The 27,156-nt window shown below is 34.3% G+C and overlaps 4 protein-coding genes across 4 annotated transcripts; 1 reads left to right on the top strand and 3 right to left on the bottom strand.

The window, feature by feature from the left end:
• Window positions 1-59: 59 nt before the first annotated feature.
• On the top strand, window positions 60-815 carry LOC148583004 (multiprotein-bridging factor 1c-like). Its single transcript, XM_088511912.1, has one exon. It carries the CDS (start codon window positions 152-154, stop codon window positions 578-580), a length of 429 nt encoding a protein of 142 aa, XP_088368038.1. The 5' UTR covers window positions 60-151; the 3' UTR covers window positions 581-815.
• A 519-nt stretch (window positions 816-1,334) lies between these two features.
• On the bottom strand, window positions 1,335-2,444 carry LOC132166556 (aldehyde dehydrogenase 1). The gene is made up of 4 exons (XM_059577395.2): window positions 2,307-2,444; window positions 1,946-2,089; window positions 1,789-1,850; window positions 1,335-1,634 (listed from the first exon to the last, which is right to left on the bottom strand). The coding sequence occupies exons 3-4, from the start codon at window positions 1,842-1,844 to the stop codon at window positions 1,361-1,363; spliced, it is 330 nt and encodes a 109-aa protein (XP_059433378.2). The 5' UTR covers window positions 1,845-1,850; window positions 1,946-2,089; window positions 2,307-2,444; the 3' UTR covers window positions 1,335-1,360.
• Window positions 1,863-7,897, bottom strand: LOC148583003 (aldehyde dehydrogenase family 2 member C4-like). The gene is made up of 7 exons (XM_088511772.1): window positions 7,807-7,897; window positions 5,650-5,792; window positions 4,883-5,266; window positions 4,387-4,560; window positions 2,307-2,444; window positions 1,946-2,089; window positions 1,863-1,895 (listed from the first exon to the last, which is right to left on the bottom strand). The coding sequence occupies exons 1-7, from the start codon at window positions 7,895-7,897 to the stop codon at window positions 1,863-1,865; spliced, it is 1,107 nt and encodes a 368-aa protein (XP_088367898.1).
• Window positions 7,898-16,554: 8,657 nt separating this feature from the next.
• Window positions 16,555-23,713, bottom strand: LOC132166557 (aldehyde dehydrogenase family 2 member C4). Its single transcript, XM_059577397.2, has 9 exons — window positions 23,542-23,713; window positions 21,338-21,480; window positions 20,439-20,822; window positions 20,265-20,354; window positions 19,981-20,154; window positions 17,658-17,795; window positions 17,213-17,350; window positions 17,053-17,114; window positions 16,555-16,954 (listed from the first exon to the last, which is right to left on the bottom strand). The coding sequence occupies exons 1-9, from the start codon at window positions 23,630-23,632 to the stop codon at window positions 16,681-16,683; spliced, it is 1,494 nt and encodes a 497-aa protein (XP_059433380.2). The 5' UTR covers window positions 23,633-23,713; the 3' UTR covers window positions 16,555-16,680.
• Window positions 23,714-27,156: the final 3,443 nt, after the last annotated feature.

Below are 27,156 nucleotides of genomic sequence, written 5' to 3'. Positions count from 1 at the left end.
AGAAACATGAAGCCTTGAGAACTTTCCAGAACCTCAGCTTCTATATAAACCCCCTCTCGATATTTTTACTTGATTTCCCTACCATTTTCACATTTTCTCTACTATTTGAAGCATTTCCTGTCTCTCTATCTCTCAGAGCTAGCTAGCTACGATGCCAAGCCGATACCCAGGGGCTATGACCCAGGACTGGGAGCCCGTGGTGCTCAACAAGTCAAGAACCAAGTCCCAGGACCTCCGCGACCCGAAGGCGGTGAACCAGGCCCTGCGCGCCGGGGCTCCGGTGCAGACGATCAGGAAGGCGGACGCCGGTTCCAACAAGAAGGCGGCTCCGGTCGTCAACGCAAGAAAACTGGACGAGGCGGGCGAGCCGGCGTCGCTGGAACGGGTCTCGTCGAATGTGAGGCAGGCGATACAGAAGGCGCGGCTGGAGAAGAAGATGAGCCAAGCGGACCTGGCCAAGCAGATCAACGAGAGGCCCCAGGTGGTCCAGGAGTACGAGAACGGGAAGGCCGTTCCGAGCCAGGCCGTACTGTCGAAGATGGAGAAGGTTCTGGGCGTGAAGCTGAGGGGAAAGACGTGATCGTTGATCTCGAAACGACGTAGTATTTCGGCGGTGTAACTGGTGTTGGTTTTGGACATATGTGTTGTTTCCTGGTTTTGATCCTTTCTGTAGTTTGTCTTTTGGTTTTGTGAAGAGTGGTGATGGTTGATGGAAGAAATAACTTGTATGTACAAAGATATGGAAATATGGTAATGAAAGGTAGAATGTAACAAATTATTGATCTTTCTTTCTTTATTTATTTTTTATTTTTTCCTGTTGGGCGTGATCTTGAAATTTTTTATTTTATATTAGTTTTTAAATTTGTTGCTCAATTGTCAAAATTAAAAAATTTAATAATTAAATTAGAAACGCAAAAAAAAATTATATGAAGGAAAGAAGTTGATGATCCAAGAAACGAAAATTGGGTAAGTTTCCAATAACTAACAAACCTAAAATAATACGAAAATAATTACAAAATATAAAAAAATTGGTCAAACCAGTGACCTAATACTCTCAATAATCATAAAAACACAATGGCCTAAAGGAAATTGGAAACGATTGTGCTATTTATGAGAAAAATACAAAAATTTAGTATATAAACAAGTCCATCCAGTCACACAAATACACAACTTCTGTTTATTGTACATTATTACACCTCTTACTCTTACGCATATTATTTCACAAGTACACATAATTTCGGTTTATTATACATTATTACACATTTTACGCATATTATTTCATAAATACACGTAACTTCGGTTTATTATACATTATTACACCTCTTACACATTATTTCCCGTTTGATGGGCTGATATTAATTCAAAGCCAGGGAGTATTATAAAGGGGAGTAACAACCGACTTAACTTTAAGATACTTGTAAAGAGCATTCAATCCAAAATCACTTCCAAATCCGCTCATCTTGTACCCTCCAAAAGGTAAGTCATTATCGAAAGCAAAATAGCAGTTGATCCAAATGGTACCTGCACGAATTGATCTTGAGACGGTGTTAGCCACATTTAAGTCCTTTGTCATAATGCCCGCCGCTAGCCCATATTTACTCTTGTTTGCCCTCTCAATCGCCTCATCAATTGTTCTGTAATTGTTCATAATTAGATTAAGAACAAAAAAAAATGAAGAAGCTAGCTAGCTCTTTTATTACAGCTAAAATTGCTAAATAAAATCATTTTATTGCAAAAGTTATAGTTAGAGAAAGAAAAAGTAGAAACTAAAAACATATATGTACTGACTTGAACTTGGCGAGGGCCATAACAGGTCCAAATATTTCATCCTTGGCTATAAGCATTTCTTCCTGCCCAAGTCATCAAGAACAATAACAGATGAAGAAAAAGAAATACTGAAAGTAACCAGATAAGATCCCCATGATGTAAAATGAAGAATATATACCTTGAAATCTGTGAAAATTGTAGGCTCAATGTAGTATCCCTTCCCACCCAACTCCAAGGGTTTGCCCCCAGTTAGCAGTGTGGCTCCTTCTCTCTTGCCATGCTCAATGTAGGAGAGGATTTTTTCAAACTGCTTCTTATCCACCTACACACAGCAAAATGTGCATTTTCATTTAAACCCTACCAAGGTAAACTTGGTTGTTTACTTTGCGTTTAATATTGAGTAATGCAATAATATGCCAATAAAAATCAACATTTAGATCAGAAAAGGCTGATTGTTAATGACCCATCATCTTCAATATTGTATATAATGGTCAATTGTAGTTTTAAGATCTTTGAAAGCCTCACTTCATCATATATACCTGGGGTCCTTGTTGAACTTTAGGATCAAAAGGATCCCCAACTATCCAAGCTTTTGTCTTTTCAACCAATTTCTTCACAAGTTCGTCATATATCCCTTCTTGAACATAAACACGAGAACTTGCCACACATACTTCTCCCTGAAAAATAATGATAAAGTGAAAAATGGAAGATCGAAAAGTTAAAAATATGTGAAATCATATAAGCTGGAGAAATAAACCCAAATATATTTACAATGGTAGACCTAAATTTGGCACAACAAATAAATTGGTAAGACTTGTTCTAGGCTACATAGCGCACGATAAAGTCAAAAGACTCTTGAGGAGGATGAACATATTCCTGAAAAAGGTTGCGTATATATATAGACTTCCTTTATTAACTTCTATTTAGTGTAAATATGAAAGATGGGTCTCCTTAAAATCAATCTCATATTTTTGGGTGAACCTCCATCCTAAAACACGAGATTTATAAAAGTTCGGATTTACTAAGCAAAATATAATGCTATGTATTTATATAGAAAAAGTCGTCTTCTTTAGGAGTTTTTACTCTTTCTTCTATCCATATCGATTAAAAGTGAGAAGGATATCTCTTGTAACTTTTTTTCGAATTCAATATATATTTATATATACATATAAAGTCATCCATAGGAATAAAAAATAAAAGTAACGAGATTTCTTTTAATAGATATAAGAATATATCCATGAATATGAGACCGACCCACCATTATAAAAAGGTAAAGTAGCTTTACTTTCCAAGTTGACAAGGGAAACAATTAAAAGACTCGAGTATAGAATATGAAGGGAGAAAAAGCTCAAAAAGGTTTCTTAACTTAGGACCCGATCCTCTCCATTTTTCCTCTTTATTTCAAAGGAAATATGGAGGAGCTGGTCCCTTATTTTATAAGGGTAGAATGGTTGTTTTTTCTTTTTTTTTTGGACTATTCTACCCTTATAGAAAGGAGGACCAACTCCTCTTAATTTCCTTTGAAATGAAGAGAATCCTTCTCCCCTAACTTATGGCCCGTCTAAATCAAGTAGACCTAATGGTATCTTGCATAGTTGCATATCACAATCTTGATTATATATATATATATATATATCCCACAAAGATAAGCAATTAACGTGTAGAAATAAGAGCTATATAATTAAATCGGTAGCAAAAATTAATAATTAGTTGATCTCAAAGACGGGCCATTTAAGAATAAAAAGTATTAATGGACGTACCTTGGGCCTATTTTGGTTTGGGCTTTTTCACTGTGATACAACGTTGGAGTTTACAACCTTTTAACAAAAGTGTGCATAGTTGAGCCCAATTATTACCTTTTGCTGCTCAGATCAGGTGAATCGGGTTATACCAGGATGGGTTCGGTCACACCGAGTTAGATCAAGTTGGAAATAGCAAGGTCAAATGAAGTAAGGTCGAGCTATGTTGGGCTTGATCAAGCCATATTGGAATTGAATGGAGTCATAGATGAGGTCAAGAGAGGTTAGATTATTTCATCACATTTCCTGCCGTAGCTCTTAAAAATACCTTAGATTTGAGATGGATTATTATTAAATTTTAATATAATAGTAATTTTTTTTTTTTACAAGTGATAATTCAAATGTTGATTTTTATTGCTAGGCCATCGAATTGTATGTTAATTATACATGAGACTACTAAAAAATAATACTCAATTATCCACACTGTGTAGATTGACACCAAAAAAAAAGGCTATTCATCAATTGTGTGACCGAATACCAGACAGATTGTCCATGGCACGAATGGACCGTGAGTGAAGCTAGCAGATAAGATTAATAGGATACTAGGAAAATGTCATAAGAACATAAATTTAATACTATGATAAAATGAAGGACACAAAATTATAGCTATATGAGAAATAATTTATTTCCTTTCTCGGTCCATCTCTCATTCTTCCACTTTTCAAAATTACTATTAGATTTGTTGGGTCTATATGTGAGACACACATGGACCCCAAAGATCGAATGATGATTTTAAAAAGTGGGAAGATGAGAGAAGGACAGAGAATGATTTATAGTATGTCTCTAATTATATATCACAATGAAATAAAAATCACTTCACCTTGTTAAGTAGGATGCCCATGAGAGCCAGCTGAGTAGCTAGATCTACGTCGGCATCATCAAAAATTATGAGGGGAGACTTGCCTCCTAATTCAAGCGAAACCACTTTCAAATTGCTTGTTGCTGCTGCCTGCATTACTTTGCGTCCTACTTCTGTGGAGCCTGTGAAACTCACCTGAAAAAGAAAGAGCAAGCATATAGAAAATTGATGTAAGAGCACATGCAAAGCAATGAAGTTGCTGTGGAATTTCCTCGAAATATTTACACGAAGACAAACGCTTAGTAAAAAACTAGAAATTACCGCATCAACTTATATATGAGAGCTAATCGCAGCCCCAGCTGTCGATCCAAATCCATTTACAACATTGAGCACTCCATTAGGGATACCAGCCTTAAACAAGAAAAACCAAAATGGTAAAGCAAAAAATATTAGTAATATGAATAATGTATGAATTAATCATTAGTCGTAAGTGTGCAACTCAATCATCTAAACTTACAAGCTTAGCAAGATGAGCATAATAGAGAGCCGAGAGAGGCGTTTGCTCAGCAGGTTTGACCACCATGGTGCACCCAGCGGCTAAAGCGGGGCTAACCTTCATGAAGAACGAGTTGCTTGGAAAGTTCCAAGGAATGATGTGTCCTACTACACCAATAGGTTCATGCAATGTGTATGCATGAAATTCACGGGACATTTTCAGTACCTCTCCGTGAATTTTATCAGCTGCACCTGCATAGTAACGGAGATTACGTGTTGCCAAAGGAATGTCCATGGCCTTACCCGCACTGAACAATTTCCCAGCATCAATAGTATCCAAGGCAGCTAGTTCTTCCACATTTTGATCAATCAAGTCTGCGAATTTCATCATTATCCTTGCTCTCTCCTTATAATGATTAAGAGCCCCACAAAAAAAAAAAAAAAGGGTTAGATAAGGACGTATGTCTCAGTACTTGTGAGTATTGAGTTTCACATTGAAAAAGTATAAAGAAAAATAGTAATTAATATACTTAAATAGACCCAAATCTATTAGCTCAAGCTTTTGGGCTAGTGTGACCTCCAAATATGTATATATATTAATGTATTCTTGGTAAAAAAAACTCATCAACTTATACAATAAAAACATAAATCAACTTATACTAGGAAATATAAATCAATAATATAAAATCAGAATATATTCCAACAATTTTGTTTTTGTTTTTGTTCTTTTTTTTTTGGTAAATTAATAATTTAACCAGATGGGAAAAATTAAGAATAGAGAGTACATACAGAACCAGGGAAGCGAGGCCATGGGCCAGAGTCGAAAGCATGACGGGCAGCCTTGACGGCCAAATCAACATCTTCTTTATCTCCTTCTGCAACTCTTGCTATCACCTCTCCTGTTCTTGGATCAATAGTCTCCAACGTTTTCCCTATTTAAATATTAGTAAAACTGTTAGTGTTAAAAGAATTAACTTACAAAAAAAAAAAAAAAAAAATTGACGAAAAAGTTAAAAATTAACATTTATGCATTCCATTTCCCTCAGCCGGCCAACCCACAAATAATTTGGGTTGAAATATGCATGCATTACCAGAATAAAATAAAATGATCATCTCACGACAACATGCCCAGGGAACAAAAAATCCTACTTAATATTTCAACCCTAATTATTTTTGAAATGAGATTGGTCGATCTATAACTCTTTTAAAACATGATGAGATGTGTTAGCATGTGATTGGAGTTACGTTAGCCACTAAAAAAAAACTCTAATATCTTCTGATTACGAATTCGGATCCCTTCAAATTTTCTAAAATTTGAGTAATTCGTTACATTTAAATGTCCAAATAAATGCAGAGGTTTGTGTGTTACCGAGACAAGTGGATTTGACATGTTGAAAACTAAAATTAATTATTTCAGTAACACACAAATTTTTACATTTTATTTTTACCATTAAAAATTTGAGAATCTCATATTTTAAAAAATTCGACAGCATCTAAATCCTCCAATGACATGCTAACATGTGTTAATCAATTCTAAAACAATTATAGGTCAATGGTAGGTTTAGTATTTTTCTTTTGAAATTATTACGAAAATTAAACATCCTCTTGTGTTACATTATTAGATCCACCACCCTAAGCCTCAATCATGGAATTGATGCATAAATTTTTAAATACAATATCAAAATGAGAATAGTCAAACAAATATGAAGGGAAGAGAGCGAATAAATTAGTAAAGGATAGACCGTGACAAGGGATGAGATATGTCACGTCAAGGAAGATTATGCACCACCTATAGAAGATCAATAGATTACGGGTGATGCTAAATAGCACGTTGGGCGTGCATAAACAGTCATGTACGTTCAGCTATTTTTTTTTTAAAAAAAATTAAAATATTAAAAGAAAAAAATTTTGCTGGGTGTGCATAATTGTTCATACAAGCTAGCGTGCTTTGAATCATTACTCATAGATTACACACGAAACGAAATGGATGTCAAAATGCAAATTTTTTTTTTTTTTTAAATTGTTTTGTTGGATATTTAATAATATTACTTATACTTTCAAGTTCAAAAACCTAGAACCGATTGAGTGTTAACTGTTTACCATACATAGTTTATTAAATTTATTTAGTGATGGTGGTGGGGGTGTTGCTTTCGATCTGAAGATAAGGCCGACAGCATCTGAGAGCGAGGTATATAATAATGCAGGTTTCGCCATGTGTTACAGTAATTTTAATTATCCTTTCTTTTGTACAGCTAAAAAGTCTGATTTCCACTTATAAAAAAAAAAAAAAAAAAAAGAAGTCTGATTTCCAGATCCAGCAACAACAGAGGCACATGCATAAATGTACGTACTCCTAGTAATTTGGTTTTGTTTTTTATTTTTTTTTAATTTAAAATTTTTTTACAGTCCCGTTAAAATTGAATTACAGCTTCATTTAAAGCAATGTAGAAAAAGAAGTAAGTGGACAAAAAGAGGGTCGCCAAAGTCATTATCGCAAAATATTTTAACCTTTAGAAACAATATTGATTAGAGAATTTCTTCAAGGAAAATCGTAGGCATGGAAATGAAGAATTTATAGTTCAAATCTGTTTAAGACATGAACTAATGAATGCTATTTCTTTTAAACTTTATTATATAAATGCTTCAACTTGGTTGATATTCTTTGTTTATGGAAGTATATGTTGGACACATGAAAGCATGTAAATATGTGTTATCAGATGTTATTTATTATTTTGTTTATTAGAAGCATATGGCTATTATTTTATATTATTTTATTTGCAGAAATTAGTATATAAACTGCATGCTTGTATAGTCAGTCTAGTATCTTAATATAAACTACATGTCGGAAAACATGGGGTATCATCGGAGTGAAAATATTATCTGATAAACCTAAACATATGATGAAGTAAAGTAAGCAGAAGGAAAGAGATGTAGAAAATTGAAAACCTGAAATGGAATCAACAAATTCTCCATTGATGAACAGCTTCGTGAACTTAATCGTTGGGATCTTCACAAAAGACTCCAACTCACTCCCCATCTGATCTTTCTCTCTCTTTCTCTTTCTCTTTCTCTTTCTCTCACACGCGTTTCTGAAGCAGAGCTATTCCTGCTTGCTGTCTTCTCAATTAATATATATACAACTCAGTCGTTCACTATTCACTACATATATGGACAGTAGCATTAGGTGTAATTGTGAAAAAAAAAAAAAAAAAAATTCAGAAATTTTTTTAACTGTTCAAATTTAATTCTAAATTTTTCTCGAAAAATAAAGATAATGAAAATAAATCTAAAATGCTGAAAAAAACTACAACATATATATTATAATTTTTTTTTTGGTACGGCGCACAAGTCAAATTCGACATCAATCAAATAGGTTAAAAATAATATTTTTGATTTCTCAAATACGAAAAATGATGTTTAGTAGACTCTCATACAACTATGATAATATCAATCATTAATTTTTATTTTTACAAATCTTTGTTAATCCAAAGGTTGATTTTTAGTCGTAAATAGCAGTACTCATCAAATACAGTAATTGAGATGGCATTTGTGTTATGTTAAAATACTACTTGTTCCAAAATTTAAGTTGATATGAAATATTAAGTTTTATTAATTAATTGATACTTTAACAATTCTCCTAACATGTGATTTAAATTCCCTTTCAACGAACAATAATATCCAACACGTAAAACTCAAGATTTTATATTCAATATTATTTAAATTACCATTTATCATGCATACAAATTTAAATTAATAAAAAAACTAAATTTATTTATTTAATTAATACTTTATATTATTTAATTATCCTACCGATTGTCCTTTAATTATGCTTTGAAATTGAAACTAGGCCTGGGTATGAGTCAAAATGGTCTAGTTTTGGCTCTTATTAATTATTAACCGATAATTTTCGGTTAAACGGTTTATTAACCGATACCGGACCAATAAGAATTTTAACCGAAATTATCGGTTATAATGGTACACGGTTAAACGGTACGGTTAACCACCGTAGGCTTTATATTGATTTATTTTGTTGGGCAAAAAATGAGTGTTTTTTTTATCTTTTGAGAGCCCAAATACTTTTTGTTGGACTAAAATAACTTATTAAAAATGAGTTATTTTAAGGCTCAAATACTTTTTGTTGGGACCCAAATATTTGTTTTTTGGGCTAAAAATTAAAGCTTTTTTAGATTGATCCACCACAACTTTTTTTTTATATTATAAAATACATTTTTCTAAAGCAAATGGACTAATTAACATATAAATGCTAATTAGACTAACAAAACTAGTTAATGAAAAATGCTTTCACCAAAGACAAAGAAATCTCATCCAATGCCAACACTAAAAAAAAAAAATCAAACCTACCCAAACCCAAATTAAAATAAGATTACATAGGTATATATATAATTCCAAAACTACGTCGTTTTGGCATTCCTACTTAACGGTTTATATCGGTTAAACGGTTAACCGATATGAAATTTCTAACCGGACCGATAAGCATACCGGTATAAAAAATTTAACTGATAAGGATATTGGTATATCGGTTACGGTTAATATCGGTTCGATCGAAACCGGTACACGGCCAATAATCGATAACCGGTTAATCTGCCTACCCCTAATTGAAACTAATTGCTAAACCGTGTGCGGACAAACTTAGAAAACAGAATAAAATGAATGATAAAATATGGAACGTGCTTGGCGTGAAAAAAATTGCTAATAGGCTCTGTTCCTGGGGCCCAGGCGGCTGTAATCATAATATAATATTATAATTATTGTAATAAAATTTATTAATTAATCTGCCCGCCCCTAATTGAAACTAATGGCTAAGCAATGTGTGAACAAACTAGGAAAACAAGATAAAATGAAAGATAAAATATGGAACGTGCTTGGCATGAAAACAATTGCTAATAGGCTCTATTCCCAGGGCCCAGGCGGCTGTAATCATAATATAATATTATAATTATTATAATAAAATTTCCTTCTCCAATCGGCTTTGAATTATCTATTTATTTACTATTTAGCCAATAATTCAGTTGGTCAAGAAAGCACTACAAAACATACCTGCTCTGCCCCGAGCTTTTTATTTATTTTTTTATTTTATCACCAACTTGGATTTGGAATACTTGGTTAGGGAATATTTGGTTAGGGAATACTTGGATTTGGAATATTTTAGCTGTCCTATTGCACCCTTGGTTAGGGATTGAGATTAATTTCTAGGCTCAAAATTTTAGCCTTTCACCACCGAGAGTGAGGTCTAATGGCATTTGGATTGTCACCGTGAAGACTAGATTTTAAGTTTGAATTTCGCAATGAAAAATGCTTGAAGTTATTGGCTTGGATGTTACTAAAATCTTGAATAGGGCTGGTGTTAAGATATGGCTCGATCGGTCTTGAAGAAGTGCCTGTGTTTTTTACTACTTAAATTTCTCATGAGTGATGCCCATCGAGTAAGTATTAGTTATTACTATGGTCATAGTCGGCTAGAGTAGCCACACTGATCACCCTTCTTGCCGTTCGTTGTTCAAAGAACAAGCCACGAAATCAATCGGGCCAAATACCATCCACGACCATAATCACCCTCCATGGCATGGCATCCATTGATAATCTTTTGAAATCAGGATATAAAACAAATAATAATTTTCAGAGTTTAAGAATATATGTCGAAGCTATCTCCTTGATATTGTTGAATCAAGTATGTTGTTAATTAAATATTAGCAGGAAAATCTTCTCCTTCCCCCTTACTATTTTCTTAATGTGGCCTTGATCAATTTTGCGAGCATGTATATGAAATGTGCATTTTTATATATAAAATGCTTTTATCATTCATGTTGTGCCTATTGTTTTGAGTGTAAGGAAAATGAAATTAATAATGGATAAATGCTAGGAATACACAAAGATTTACAAAGGGAGGATCGAGCATTTCCACCGGCTTTTAAACTAACTTTAAAGTTAAATTTCGCTATTTTGATGCTCCAGCAGACCTTCTAATAAGTGAGTGAATTCCAGGTAAATGAATAAAGTAATTTTAATTTTAGGAATTAGATTAAATTATAATAGTTTATAGACAAAGTAATAATTTTGAAAAACTTTAAGGAGACACGAATGATTATTATGAAAAATAAATTGTGGTTGATGAAATTTGATTTAATCTCAAAAATTTATTTTGGGCTTTGCTTTTTACTACGGATAGATAATTTAAGAATCAGAGGATTCTATTTGAGATTAATAGAGTTATTTTAGGTTATAGTGATAATATAAAATGATAGTATGGTAAAAGGAAAAAAGAAATAAAAATGAGAGCAACTTCGTAATTAAAAGTAACAAGGTAAACTTTTAGGTAATGTTCTAAAGTTGAAAAAAAAAAGAGAGGGCAAAATCAAATAAATGTAATTGCAGTGGGTTGTTTGATTCAATAGTTGATGCAGACTTTGTTCCTTATTTCACACACCTTTGAGAAAAGAAAAATGGTAGTGAAAAGTCAGAATTTACCTCTGCGTTGGTGGAAAGGTAACCTCACACCATTGCTTTTGCCAAAATGGTCCATAAAACCCACACCATTGCAAAGTCAGAATTTACCTCTGCGTTGGTGGAAAGGTAACCTCACACCATTGCTTTTGCCAAAAGGAAAATAAATAATTTTCCGGCATTTGAAGCAGAACGAAAAATGAAGCATATAAGTATGCAGTGCGAACTTTAGTCTCCATATAGTTTTAAAGTAAACAAGAGTTATATATATAATTAATTTATTATTATTATTTTTTTAGGTAAATCTCTTCTCATTCCATAAAGGATTCAAAACATAAAGTTATTACATTACAAAGCATAAAGCTCTTAAAAATATAGGCAAAAACAATTTGGTTACAAAGTCGTAGATACCTCGAAAAATCTAACAATCAAATTGTATCCATGACCTCCGATTTCACCCATGTACAAACTTCATTTATGGCATAGATATTCTCCTGGCAAACTAGATCTAAGACATGGGTAAATCATATCCGTACAAAAAAAAAAATTATTTAACCGGCCGTGAGAAATAAGCCCTCACACCAAAAAAGTTACGACTATTAATGTTTATCTTTATGTTTATGTTAAATAATTTACTGTTTGGATTATGAAGTTAATTATGTTATCCTTATGTTATGACTAATGAATTTCTAAGAAATACCTAGATTCCAATCTTCTACAGTTATACGGATGTAATCCATGCTTTGGCATGGAATGCAATGCTTGTAGTACTTCTTAAATAAATATGAGTTATTCACGAACTACTCTTTGTCTTCTTTGTTTTTTGGTTTTTGGCTATATATCATGTTGAGGTCTAAATACAATGATCTCTCTTCGTCTTCTTTCTTTTTAGGTTTTCGGCTATGTGATGTTTATGTGCTAAATACAATGATATCTTTCTTAGTCTTCTTTGTTTTTAAGTTTTTGGCTATTTGATGTTGAGGTGCAAAATACAGTGCCCTCTCTCTCTCTCTTTGTGGGAGAATCATAGAGAATTATATCATGCATGAAAATAACAAGTAACTTATCTCTGCACTACAACGTTAGTGTTAATTGATTAGTTTGACAAGACATACTATTAATTAATTGAATATTACGTTGATAAAGGAACCTAATTGAAATCGAAGAAAACTTAAAAATGTAATTGTCAAAATTAAAAACCAAATAATTAAAATTAAAATCGCATGAAAATTTAAAGACTAAAATACAAATTTTAGGACATTGAGTTTCGTCCAAGTCTAGTTACACAAATACAAATAATTTTTGGTTTATTATACATTTTACACGTATTATTTTCCATTTGCTAGGCTTAAAGGGATATTAACAAGTAATGCTAGGGAAATCTTTTTTTTTTTATTCTTCCAAAGTTGACGTGACTTTTAAAATCACAATCGAATTTAAATTCAATAATAATTTTAAAAGTTACATCAATTTAGAATGATACAAAATGATATTTGGCATTACTCTAAAGATAATTCAAAGCCAGAGAGTATTATAAAGGGGAGTAACAACTGACTTAACTTTAAGATACTTGTAAAGGGCATCCAATCCAAAACCACTTCCAAACCCACTCATTTTATACCCTCCAAAATGGCAGTCATTGCTGAGAGCAAAATAACAATTGATCTAAATGGTGTCAGCACGAATTGACCATGAGACAGTGTTAGCCACATTTAAGTTATGGGTTACAATTAGAAAAAAAAAAAAGTTATGGGTTACAATGCCCGCTGCTAGCCCATATCTAGTATTGTTTGCCCTCTCAATCGCCTCATCAATTGTTCTGTAATTCTTCAATATCAGCTAAAACAGCTAGTTCTTATATAATATTCACACCTAAATGTGTTAAAAATGGAGTACTCCAAAAATGGTCCATTAGAGCACCATTTTTATCATTATAATGCAGTTATATATCTTCCGTATTTTACTTCATCATGTTCTAACTCTAAATTGCTAAATAAAACCATTTTATTGCAAAAAAATGTACTCGATCCCTTGAACTTGGCGAGAGCCATATATATAACAGGCCCAAATATTTCATCTTTTGCTATAAGTATTTCTTCCTGAGCAAGTCATCAAGAATATTAATAGATCAAGGAAAGGAAAAACTAACAATAACAAGCTAAAAATTAAGATCCCCATATGCATGAATATATACCTTGAAATCTGTGAAAATTGCAGGCTCAATGTAATATCCCTTCCCACCCAAGCAGTGGCAGAGCCAGACAATACATATTGGGGGTGTCGCTAAAGTTTTTTTGGCATCCTAAAAATTTTCTCTACCCTAAAAATTTGGTAATTCATATGGATATTAAAGGTTATTTAATCATTCAAATTAATAGTGAAATTAAATTATTGTTTAGTTAACGTTTATACGAATATAAGCAACAAAATAAACATGAAAAAAAAAAAGTTCGATACCCAATAGAAAAGTGTTCTAATTTGCTATAGACATGAGCAACAACAACAAAAATCCAAACAAGAACTTCAACAATCAAAATAACCATTCAAAATATTATCTAACTATCACAAACACATAATAATACAAACTACTTACGAAATAAACTTGAGCACAATATAATTAATAGTATCTAAGAAAAATGAGTATATTTTAGTATATCAGAGGTATCTTGAGGGATTTCTTGAAAACAAATCAAACACAAAAGGTCTAGCCGAATGATGTAAACCAAGAAAAACAAATAATGAATTAAAAAAAGAAATGATGGAACACAAAAAAAAGAAAAAAAAAAAAAGAAAAAAGAAAGAAGTTATCTTCTAAATTGTCTTCTAAACTTCCTACCCACACTAATTAATTTTGTTACTTATATTTTAGTTTAAATTGTCTTCTTTTAATTTTAGTACTTCACCTCCTCAGGCATATTCCTCTATTTATTTATTTATTTTTTTCTTCCTTAAAATTCAACTTCACACCTTCTAGAATTTAATGCTTACAAGTTACATCTATTCTCTTCATTTATTTTTTTTCTTCCTTCAAAATCCATTCACTCACCCTTCTAGAATCTAAATTCTAAGGCCTATCTTCGTTTATTTTTTGGCCTTAGTCCTCCTCACCTTCTAGAGTCTAATGTCTTTCTATTCTCTTTAATATATATATTTTTTTCCTACCTTAAAACCCACGCCTTCTTTGACTACAACTATTTCTTAAATCTTTTACTTTTTTTTTTTTTTTAATTATTTATTTATTTATTTTTTATTTTTTTTTTTCCCTTCAATTTCAGTCTTCAACACACGCGCAAGCCTACTCCTTGCAGGCAATTTTTTTTTTTTTTCTTTTTTCCTTAAAAAATTTTATTCTTATCTTTTAAGTTTTTAACCACTCATTTCTAAAAGATTTTCACCACCACTCATTTTTAGAAGATTTCCACGAGACCCTCACTCCGCACTGGCTCACTCCTCACCTTCTCATCTTCTCTTACCTTCTCATCTCTTCTTAGTGCTCTCACCTCTTCTTTTCTCATCTCAAGACTCAATCCTTCAAACAAATGAACAACCAAACACCCACTAGGACTACTACTAATGAAAAAGATGAGAAGGTGAGGAGAAGATGGGGCATCGTTGTAGGGAAAAGACTAACGTGGCTCCGCCACTGCACGCAAGGATGATTTGCCCCCAGTTAAGAGTGTGGCTTCTTCTCTCTTGCCATGCTCAATGTAGGAAAGGATTTTTTCAAACTGCTTCTTATCTGCCTACATGTCAAAAAATGTCCTTTTTCAGTGGAAACCAGCTCCTAATTAAGGTAAAATTGGTAGGTTACTTTGTCTGTACTTTCTTTGTTATTATTATTAATGGTCCATTGTGAAAATTATTTTTCTGATCTAAAGTCATTTTTAAAATTCTGAGGTTATTGCAAATTAGTACAACGGACTGATTTTTTTATTTTGTCTCTTGAGGAAAAAAAATATTATATTTAGTTCCAAGGTTTCGATGCAATTTCAATTTAATTATTTTCAAGTAAAAAAAAAAAAGAAGTTCTTTTCAATCTTCATAATTAGGTCTTTTAAGTTTTTCTTTGCTTTCATACATGTCTTTCCATTAACTTATTATCTAATTAATTAATAGTATATCATGTCAAACTAATGATTTTCATACAGCTCTTTTGTGCCCATCAATCAGCCATTGAAACCTCTGTATATAAAAAAATCTTAAGTTTAAGAAATAAATACTACCACAAGAAAAATAATTAATTAGTTATTTAAAAAATAAAAAATAAAAAAGAAAAACAAAGGGTTGGCTGGTTGGCCACCCCAGCACCACTTGGGGTGGCCGGCAGCCACCCAAAGGGAGGTAGGGGTGGCTTGCCGCCGCTGCTAGCCCATCTGGGGTGGCCGGCGAGCCACCCCACGGGTGGAGGTGGCTTGTGTGGCCTCTTCCTACAGATTTGGGGTGGCCGGTGAGACGAGCCACCCCACGGGTGAAGGTGGCCTGTGCGGCCTCCTCCAACAGATTTGGGGTGGCCGGCGAGCCACCCCATTTGCTAGGTTGGCCTGCACGGCCACCCTTGCCCATGGGGTGGCTTGCCGGCCACCCCAATCCCCAGATGGGCTGGGGATGGCTGCGCGACCATCCCAGCCCATCTGGGGTGGCTGCCACCTCAGATCTGCCTGGGTGGCCCACGCGGGCCACCTTCGCCCATGTGGTGGCTCATCAGGTACCCTAGATGGGCTGGGGGTGGCTGCGTGGCCACCGCCGTTGTTTTTTTTTTTTTTTTTTTTTAAAAAAAAATGCTATATAATCTAGTGTTTTGGTACCTATTTGAAATGGTGCAATAATCGTAGGTGGCTTATTCTTATTGGTGGGCACAAAGGAGGTGGTTTACACCAGCTCCTTATAGAAGTTATCATCTTATCATTATATCATATACCAATTGTAGTGTCATGTGGAACAATTACGTTAAATTATAAATATAATTTACAATTTTTATTTTATTTAAGGTATATATATATATATAGTTTTAAAGTAATTATGTCACTCAACATTGTTAAAAGGGCATGAGAATCTAAAGACTATAATTTGCTTTTTCCCAAATCTAACGAAGGAAATGCGTTTCGTCTACTCGAGGTATGAAGGTGAATAGAGTTGGTTCGTTCAATGGTTTGGTTGCGAAAGAGGAGGCAGAGTTGGAAACGATTGTGCTATTTATAACGATGGCTATTTATGAGTTAAATAGAAAAACTCCAAAATTTAGGATATTGATTTTCTTCAAAGTCCCAAGTTACACAAATACACACAACTTTGGTTTATTATACATTATTACACCTTTTACCCCTCTTATTTCTTGTTTGAGAGGCTTTTAATACTAATTTATAGCCAAGGAGTATTATAAAGGGGAGTAACAACCGACTTAACTTTTAAATATTTGTAAAGGGCTTCTAATCCTAAATCACTTCCAAACCCACTCGTCTTATACCCTACAACAGGGCAGTCATTGTCGAAAGCAAAATAGCAATTGATCCAAATGGTGCCCGCACGAATTGATCTTGAGACGGTGTTAGCCACATTCAAGTCCTTTGTCACGATACCCGCTGCTAGCCCATATCTGGTCTTGTTTGCCCTCTCAATTGCCTCATCAATTGTTCTGTAATTGTTCATAATTACAAAAACACGGCTAGCGTTTTAATCACTTCTAAAATTGCTAAGTAAGAGCACTTTATTACAAAAGCTTTGTTTACTCACTTGAACTTGGCAAGGGCCATAACCGGTCCAAATATTTCATCCTTGGCTATAAGCATTTCTTCCTGAGCAAGTCATCAAGAACAACAATAGATGAAGGAAAAGAAAAACTAAAAACGAAGATCTCCATGTACATGCATGTTGTAAAGTGAAGAATATATACCTTAAAATCTGTGAAAATTGTAGGCTCAATGTAATATCCCTTCCCACCCAAGGGTTTGCCACCAGTTAAGAGTGTGGCTCCTTCTCTCTTGCCATGCTCAATGTAGGAAAGGATTTTTTCAAACTGCTTCTTATCGACCTGCACACAGCAAAATGTGCTTCTTCGTTGAAACCCTACCAAGGTAAAATTGGTAGTTTACTTCTTCTTTTATACAATTGGAATAATGTGGCAATAAAAATTAGCCTTTAAATCAGAAAAAGGTTTGTGAAAAGAAAAATCAAAGGCCAATTGTTAATGACAAGTTATCCCCATGAAAAGAAAAATCAAAGGCCAATTGTTAATGACAAGTTATCCCCATTGTATATCAGTTTACTAAATAATATTTATGTTATTATTAATGGTCAATTGTAGTTTTAAGATCTTTGAAAGCCTCACTTCATCATACCTGAGGTCCTTGTTGAACTTTGGGATCAAAAGGATCCCCAACTACCCAAGCTTTTGTCTTTGCAACTAATTTCTTCACAAGTTCGTCATATATCCCTTCTTGGACATAAACACGAGAACTTGCCACACATACTTCTCCCTGAAAATAATGATAAATCGAAAAAATGGAAGAAAGTTAAAAATTATGGCATCAACATAGATTATGAGAAGTATTTTACTAATTAGTTTCTCGATTTTGTGAAAAAAGAAAAAAAGAAAAAAAGAAGAAGTGAAATCATATAAGCTATACATAGAGAGAGAGAAACCCAAATATTTGTGCAATGGTAGACCTAAATTTGGCACAAGAAGTTAATTCCTTAAGCCTGTTCAAGGCTATATAGCACAAGTACGATAAAGTCAAAAGACTTAAGGAGGATGAACTTCCTTAAATCTCCTTAAAATCAATGTCATATTTTTGGGTGAAGCTCAATCTCAATTCTAAATTTCTAAACGATGACATTTATAATGCTCAATTGAATCACCTCACCAAGTTTTGTCATCAACTTACATCATACTATTCATTAAAAAAAAAACTTTAATTTGTTTGAGAAAACAAAGTTTTGACCATGCTGATTAATTTCTTGACAAATTTGTGGAAGGTCGGATGTACTATGCAAAAGATAATGCCAAGTCATCCATAGGAATAAACAAATAAAAAGCGAGATTCCCTTTGATTGAAAGAAGAATATATACATATATATCAGGTCCTTAAGGAGTAGCTCAATCGGCTAGAAATCATGACTCATGAAGTGGAGGTCACTAGTTTGAATCTTCCTCCCCCATTTCCCTTCTATTGTGTGGACATGTTAAAAAATCATAAATTATGTGGGCTTCTTAGTAATTTTAGTTCAATTTCAATTATAAAAGATGTGCTGCTACCAAACTAAAGAATACGAAATAGTTATTCCATTCTAACATCCTCCATTTCCAGTAATGACTATTCTTTTTCCTAGCTGAATTCTCATTCTGCAAAACAAACAAAGCATAAATCCCACAAAATACAACATCAAATACATAAAAGCAGAGAAAACGATGGAAAACAACAAAAGCAGCTCTAGTGGAAAGGGTGGCAGGGAAGGAGAAGGTGGTAAGGGAGGAGAACACTGATGGGCGGGTGGGGTACATGCATTGGTACATGGGAGTCGTGAGGAGATGCAGAAGGCAATGACAAGGAGCAAAGAGGCCGGGGAGGGTGGTGATGCGGCTCGCCGGAGGACAGGAAAGTCAGAGAAGGACATAGTTAACATGGATAAAACACAATCGAAAATTCCCCAAAAATCCCGAAGAGCAGAGAGGCTTAGAGCAGATGGCAAGGATGGCGGGGCTTGACTGGGGGAAATGTGCAATTTGGTAGTGGCCGAGGAGGGGCGGAGAGCAACGTTGTTGGATAGGGAAATAGTACATCGAAAAAACTAGAAAAAAGAGGGGAAACCAAGAAAAAGGGGAAAGGGAAGAGAGAGAAAGGAGGGAGGAAGAAAACTGCATCCCTCCTCCCCGGAACAGCTGCAAGAACCGGATGTGAGCCTCCTTACTTGTGGAGCTTGAAGTAAAGACTCAAGTCTGGATCATAGCTAAAGAGAGCCCATTTTTGGAGAGAGGAGCATGACTAAGACAAGAGCAACATAGAGCCTTAACAAACAATGATTGAGATCAACAAAAACTAACTGTCTGAATTGCTAATGTGACAGAACCCATATGAGATCCACATATTCAAATAAATTTTGAACTATCATACTCAAACATGTAAGTATCATATGAGGTCTTTCATATTACCTACTCAAATTGCTAACAATTTAGGTAGAAGAATCATGTGACTACTGACAAATGGGAAAGAAGATGAAAGGGGGAAAGCTCAAAAAGGTGTGCTAACTTACGGCTTGTCTAAATCAATTGACCTGTTGGTATCTTGCATATCAATCTTGATTATAAAAGATTAGTTCAACACTAATTTGTACAGATATTAATAATATATAAGCAATTAAGGAGTAGAAATAGAATCGACATAGTTAACTTGGTTTCAAAATTAATATAAGGCATGCCAAATGTGTTTTACGTCTAAGGTGCATCCGCTATGGTGGTACTTAAAGTAATATTATACATACTCTTACTCTTATACTCTTAATCGTTCTCACATTTATTGAAGTGACTTTTAAAAAGGCACGCTAGGGAGTGTGAAATCGTTCTCACATTTATTGAAGTGACTTTTAAAAGGCACTCTAGGGAGTGTGAGAGTGAGAGTATGTGTAGCATTATATATTATCACAATAAAATAAAAATAACTTCACCTTGTTATGTAGGATGCCTCTAAGAGCCAACTCAGAAGCTATATCTATGTCAGCATCATCAAAAATTATGAGAGGAGACTTGCCTCCTAATTCAAGTGAAACCACTTTCAAATTGCTTGTTGCTGCTGCTTGCATTACTTTGCGTCCTACTTCAGTGGAGCCAGTGAAACTCACCTGAAAAAACAAGAATGTAGGAGCACATGCAAAGCAATGAAGTTGCCGCAGAATTTCCTCAAAACATTTACATGTAGACAAAACATTGAGTAAAAAAAACAAGAATTTACCGCATCAATGTCCATATGAGAGCTAATCGCAGCCCCAGCTGTTGGTCCAAATCCGGTTACAACATTGATCACCCCATCAGGGATACCAGCCTTGAAAAAGAAGAGAAAATGTTAAAAAGAGAAAAATATAAGAGATTGGACCTCATAAAAGTCAAATAAATCATCAGAACTTACAAGCTTAGCAAGATGAGCATAATAGAGAGCTGAGAGAGGAGTTTGCTCAGCTGGCTTGACCACCATAGTGCACCCAGCGGCTAAAGTAGGGCTAACCTTCATGGAGAAGGAGCCACTGGGGATGTTCCATGGGATAATGTGTCCTACGACGCCAATAGGCTCACGCAACGTGTATGCATGAAATTCACGGGACATTTTCAGTACTTCTCCATGAATTTTATCAGCTGCACCCGCATAGTAACGAAGGATACTTGCCGCCCTGGGAATGTCTGCGGCCTTGCCCATACTAAACAATTTCCCACCATCAAGCGTATCCAAGGCAGCTAGTTCTTCCACATTTTGGTCAATCAAGTCCGCGAATTTCATCATTATCCTTGCTCTCGCCTTGCAATGATTTAGATCCCGCCAAAAGAGGGAAAAGAAAAAATTTGATTAGTTACATTTTTTTTTTTTTACTTTCAAAACATAATTAAATTAGTTCTTGGGGTTTGATTTTGTATTAGATAAATCTTCGCGGTTTCAAAATAATTTTATAACATTTTTTGCCAACGTTTTTTCGGGTGTTAGCTACAGTATGTCTCTATATCAAAATGGTCCATCTATATAAATTCCAGGAAATTTTTGACTCTTATAAAATTATAATTTTGTGTTAATGGATCATTTTGATACAGAAGCATGCCACAACGAGTTATAACATCATTTTTAAACTCCAAGGATTTATTTGATATATAAATTGTCAAATCCCATGAACCAATTTTGTAATTTTTTCTTACTTAAAAATGGACTTTCCAAATTATTATATACAACAATTAAATGAATATTCCTTGTCACGCATCATTTGTTTGACTTGAAAATTTAGATATGTATGCATGTGTTAAGAGTAGCGATCGAGTACATACAGAGCCAGAGTAGCGGGGCCATGGGCCAGAGTCAAAAGCATGACGCGCAGCCTTGACGGCCAAATCAACATCTTCCTTATCTCCTTCTGCAACTCTCGCTATAACCTCTCCTGTTCTTGGATCAATAGTCTCCAATGTTTTCCCTATTTTAATTTTGGAATATTTTTTAAATTTATTTTTCGCAAAATTAATGGTACGTAGTAAAAATGTTAATGTTACTGCATATATATCAGAATTGACGACAAAGTTAAAAAACTAACTTTTATATATGCATTACTATAATAAAATAAAATGATATCCTACGATTTCACGACAACATTAGTTCCCGGTAGAAAAAAAAAAACCTACGTATTATTTTCAACGGGGTTAAATATTTTTTATTGGCTGATGTAGCTGTAATTACATCCCTATTTTGATCAAGCAATTTGTTGAAATTTTATTGATAATTGTATAAATTTATATTACATGTTAACTCCATCTATTTCGCATTATATTAATAATTAATGTTGATGCTTTGTGAGGTGACTTTATCACGTTATTCGTAGGAATGTACTCTTATTTTCTTTATTGTTTTTTATTTTTTATGCCGATGAACTTTAATAGATTGTAAATTTGTAATATTATTTTGATTGGATATTGCACTGAAAAGTTGGATTATGTTTATTAATTATGGTTATAGATAATTGGGTATTGATTGTCATGAATCTAGTTGTGAATATGCATAATTAATATAAGATATGAAACTTGCTGCCGAGCTGATCCATGGTCAATCCATGGGTTTCCTTTTTTGTTTTTGGTAGAATTTTTAAAAAATATATTTTTTTAAATACATGCAGTATATAAGGGACATTTGACATGTATTCCATCTCCCAAACCCTAATAATAGAGGTAACATTGTAACTTTTTAAAATTGGATATATTAAATTGAGAGGGTGACATTGTAACTTTTTAAAATTGGATATATTAAATAAAGAATTTTTAAAGTTAAAAGGTGTTAAATGAAGTTTCTCATAACTTTTAGGAAAAACTTCAGTTTAGCCTCCTAAATTTTCACATGATTTGATAAACTCCCCAAACTTTCAAATCTCTCATTTTGGACCCCTGAACTTTCAATTGCTCTTAATGTGGACCCTCTATCAGATTTTAAACGTTATATAACGTTTATACCCCTAATTTTTGTATAAAATTTCAACTTTACCCTTAATTCCGAAAGGTTTTTTTATTTAAAAAAACAAAAATTATGAATATTTTGGTCTTTTTTGATATTTTTAACGGCTAAAATTGACGAAGGGGGTCTACATTAAGAGTAATTGAAAGTTTAGAAGTCCAAATTGAGAGATTTGAAAGTTTAGAAAGAATTTATCAAATTACCTAAAGTTCAAGGGGTTAAAATGAAATTTCTCCTCACTTTTAAGAAAATGAATGAGCAAATATGCGGTGAGAAGGAGGAAAAATTTCACACAACTATTTGAGAATTTATACAAAGAAACACAAATGAAGAGCGTTATTTTTTTATTATTATTATTTTTTTTTCTAATCAAATAAGAAAGGGTTTCATGGGATTTAAAATTGAAAAAAGTGAACCCTCCGTCAATAGACCCAAAATGAAAATAGACCGCAAACAAAACAAATTAATAGGAAGTGGGTAAAAAAAGACATAATCATCTGTACCTTGGACAAAAGCCAAGAAAAGGCAAAACGAAAAAGGGACACGGGGACACAAACTTTGAAAAGTCTCTCAATCTTATCCGAATGGGCATGAACAACAAAAATTCCCTCAACTTTTCTCGTACCCAGCCGGAAATTAGAAACAACCTTAAGAAGGCGAGAGAGAGAGAGATCTATCTTTCTTCCTTCTTTTCTCTTCTTCATTACTTGGTTATTGTTTAATCAATCCTTTTCCCTCTTATTTTTATTTTTCTTTCTCGGAAATTTTGTAGCCTCTTGGTAGGTCAAAGAACAATAATTTAATAAGTTGTGTGGCATACGGTCGAATTTATATAGATTACCAAGATTTTTATTTATTTTTTTCTCTTTATGCCTTAATTAGTACATAAACTGCTTTGTATAGTTAGTCTAGTATGTTAATATAAACTGCAAGTCGGAAAACATGGGGTATCATCGGAGTGAAAATATTATCTGATAAATCTAAAATATGATGAAGTAAAGTAAGCAGAAAGAAAGAGATGTAGAAAATTGAAAACCTGAAATGGAATCAACAAATTCTCCATTGATGAACAGCTTGGTGAACTTAATCGTCGGGATCTTCACAAAAGACTCCAACCCACTCCCCATCTTATCTTTCTCTTTCTCTTTCTCTCACACGCGTTCTTTTTTCTCTCACACGCGTTTCTGATCAGGCAGAGCTCCTCCTGCTTTGTGTTGCGTGGTTGCTGTCTTCTCAATTATATATACCATTTCACAGTGGCACTAGGCGTAATTGTTAAAAAAAAAAAAAAAAACGCTATATAGTAATTTTCTTACCTGTCTAAATTTAATTATAAGTTTTCCTTGAGAAATAGAGTCAGTAAAATCATAATATAATTATTACAATCACGCGGGTGGTTGTAAATTATTATTATTATTATTATTTTTAACAGAAATATGAGGATTTCATTTATGAAACATCATGAGCATTGTTAAAATATTATATTCTAATAAGCATAAAGCTCTTACAAAGTTATAGGTACAAACAAAAATTCTTACAATCAAATGCTATCTATGACTTTATTTTTGCTAACTCATGAACAAATGCACTTAATGAGCAGATCTGCTCCGAGCATATTAGATTTAAGACATGAGTAGCTAAATCTTTTAACAAAATTTATTTTAACCGTGAGAGATAACCCCTCACATCAAACTATCCAGGTTGTGAGCAATAATCCCTTAGATCTAATTATTCCTCCTCACTCATAAGGGCTGATCTAGAGAGAATAAATCTCTTATTAAAAAAAAAAAAAAAAAATACAAAACAAACAACCAGCAAGCAGCAGCAGTGGCCGGGAGGAGATGAATGGCATAACACGGTGGAAGGTGGACGGACGCATAGCGGAGAGGCCAAAATTGCTGATCTAGTCAAAGAACACTTATAAACATAAAGAAAAAAAAAAAAGAAAAAAATCAGAAGGAGAAGAAGAGGGTAGGAGCGGGAAGTAGAAGTGGAAGGGAAGAGGCCTCCTCTCAAAACTATTTTCTCGTGGCTGTAAATTGTTACAACCATGATATGAGTCGTACATGCTCAAAATCTTAGCCGTTTGTTGTTCAAGTACAAGCCACAACATCAACCAGGCCAAATACTTTCCACGACTATTTCCCTTATCAATTAGGAAAAAAATGCTAAGGGCTAATAAGTTTTTTATATTTTATCCATATTTCCTTATAATTAATTATTGAATTTGTATGTTTCAAAAAAAAAAAAAAAAAACTATTGAAAATAAATGGTAAACATCGCAAATTTAATAGTTGATTGCAAAAAAATATGGACAAAATATAAAAACTTATTCACCCTAACATTTCTAAACAAAAATTTATCCCTCCATGGCTTTATCATCGATCATTCAAAGACTTTATTGGGCGCGGTTTAGTATTGGTTGGAAACTGTTTATTTTTTTTGTAACAAATCGTCATTCATTCAAACAGAGAGATTACAAAGGACTGAAAGAAAGAAAAGCAAACTTGCTAAAACCTTAACCGGACAGATCTCAAAAAACAGGAATGAGATCATAAAGGGAAAAAAAGATGCGAATGCAGCCCGAGAAAACCCTTACCGCGGCGCATACTAGTGATGGATAAATCCATCGGGAGTACGAATACTCCTAACAAACATCTAAACAGGCTTCCTAAAAAATCATGGAGATTTAGATGAAAAGTAACTGTGAGAAAAAGGTTTCTAACTAGAAACCAAAAAGAAAAGATAAAAAGATCAACTCCAAAGAGTCCCATCCGGTTCGGGTTTAACAATAAGCAACATAACAACTGAAAATTACAGAAAGTTACATAAAGTAACAGCATAAACTCAAAAAACAGCGGCTGTTCTGGAGGAGGTCGTCGGAGGCGAACTGCACGGCGCGTGGGACCCACGCGCCGGCGAGTAAGAACCACACGCAGGAGCGTGTGGTCCACTCGCCGGCGCGTCAATGTCGGAACGGGGCACCGAACGTAACACCAGACAGCTGGATCGCCGGGGATGCTGGTGGAGGAGCGCGTTTTGGCCAAGGGCTGATGGGGAGTAGTAGATCGAGCTTTGAAAAGGACGATCTTCAAAACTCCGTAGATCAGGCCGGCGAAACGTTGAGGGAGACGATCCACGACGGAGGAGAATGTAAAAAAAAAGTAAAATATTTAGTATAAAAAGTATAAAAGTAAAAAAAAAAAAAAAAAAAAATTTATAATAATTTTTTTAATAATAGTAAAAAATAATAAACGCATTAATAAACCAAACGTAGTAGATAGTCTTCATTCATGACATGCACATCAAAGTCAAAAGAAAAGTCAAAATGACGGAGGCTTATTGTTTGACAAAAGCTGCTCTAGGTACATTGGTACAACAACAATTGGAGTAAATTTTAATAAAAGAATATTCTGTTTTTATTCTAGGTATTGTGTAGGTCCGTTGTTTCACAAGTCAACATTTTTATTTTTTATTTTTAAAGAGAATTTATATCAATCTTATTTATAGAAATCATCCTGAGTATAAAGCTCTTACAAACAATCACAAGCGTCACAGATAATGTATTACATTCCAGACCCAAAACCAATTCACTAACCCATGACTAAGCTATATATTAAAAAATAGATTTGTGCCAAAAATACTCAAACTAATGCATAGGTAGTACTTATTCCTTAGAACTGAGAGTAGACAAACCCCCAACCGAAACTCTTCCTTCTTAACCCGAAAGCTAAGATAACATTCACATCCACAACCCAAAGGTCTAGACCATAGCAAATAACCCAGAGGGCATCACGCATGCAAATCGAGAGAGGAAAGAGCCTCATTACAAGCAAAGAACAGGAAATAAAAACATACAGGGAAATAAAGGGACTAAAACAGAAATACAAACAGAATAGAAAAAATCGAACAAACAACAAATGGAAACCAACATAACAGGGAAAAAACCGGAGATTCACACTAAGCTGGAAATGGCAGCCGAAAGGAAGCCGATCACGTGCTGGTAGGAAACCGACGCGGAAGGTGGCGTTGGAGCTCATCGCGGGGTGACACGAGAAAAGACCCAACAGCGAACAGTGGCCGACAGAACGGGCGCGGAGGAGATTGGCGTCACACATAAAACAAACTGGGGGGAGTTTGAGTGAATCCCCCAAGAGCATTACCCACAAAGTGTGACAAACAGGCAAGGCAACAAAAACAACACACCAAAATATATGGCAAAAGACAGACCTAAATGAAAGGAAATAAAACAACTATAAACGAAATAAAAAACAGCTGGAGAGAACCGAAATCAAACCACATCCGGAGAGACAGATCCAATGCAAAAGGTGTGATGGGCATTGGCGGCTTCGGGTAGCAAGGTGGTGGAGCACACGTTGAGGTGGACCAGGCGACAGGAGGTCGATCGGGCAAGACACGAACCGGAGCCAAACTCGACCCAACAACAGGCGCGATGGATGGAGAAGGGCGGAAGATCGGCCTCCAAAAAACCCTAAAATCAAAAAAGAGGCAGAGATGAAGGGAGAGGAAAAGAATGACCAAAGAGCAAGGGACATCAAGTAAATAGGCTAACTCTAGGGCGGAGGGAGAAGAGGACGAGGGGGAGGAGGGGGGAGGTCTCCCCCTCCGACGGTGCTCCCTACTAGTTATC

Source organism: Corylus avellana, chromosome 11, assembly GCF_965113065.1.
Source record: "Corylus avellana chromosome 11, dhCorAvel1.hap1.2, whole genome shotgun sequence".
NCBI lineage: Eukaryota > Viridiplantae > Streptophyta > Magnoliopsida > Fagales > Betulaceae > Corylus > Corylus avellana.
Note: the sequence above shows the minus strand (reverse complement) of the source record. Positions and strands in the feature narration are given on the sequence as shown.

Bases quoted from the DNA above. Each gene is read 5' to 3' on its own strand.
- LOC148583003 (XM_088511772.1), bottom strand. From the start codon at position 7,897: ATGGGGAGTGAGTTGGAGTCTTTTGTGAAGATCCCAACGATTAAGTTC. The intron at 2,445-4,386 runs GTGAAGTGATTT...ATTATTTTTCAG, and splicing joins TGGGCATCCTACTTAACAAG to GGAGAAGTATGTGTGGCAAG. The intron at 1,896-1,945 runs GTATATATTCTT...GGTTACTTTCAG, and splicing joins CAATTTTCACAGATTTCAAG to TATTTCTTTTTCTTCATCTG.
- LOC132166556 (XM_059577395.2), bottom strand. From the start codon at position 1,844: ATGCTTATAGCCAAGGATGAAATATTTGGACCTGTTATGGCCCTCGCC. The intron at 1,635-1,788 runs GTCAGTACATAT...GAACAATTACAG, and splicing joins ATGGCCCTCGCCAAGTTCAA to AACAATTGATGAGGCGATTG.
- LOC148583004 (XM_088511912.1), top strand. From the start codon at position 152: ATGCCAAGCCGATACCCAGGGGCTATGACCCAGGACTGGGAGCCCGTG.
- LOC132166557 (XM_059577397.2), bottom strand. From the start codon at position 23,632: ATGGGGAGTGGGTTGGAGTCTTTTGTGAAGATCCCGACGATTAAGTTC. The intron at 20,823-21,337 runs GTATGTACTCGA...AATCATTGCAAG, and splicing joins GGCCCCGCTACTCTGGCTCT to GCGAGAGCAAGGATAATGAT. The intron at 17,115-17,212 runs GTATATATTCTT...TGACTTGCTCAG, and splicing joins CAATTTTCACAGATTTTAAG to GAAGAAATGCTTATAGCCAA.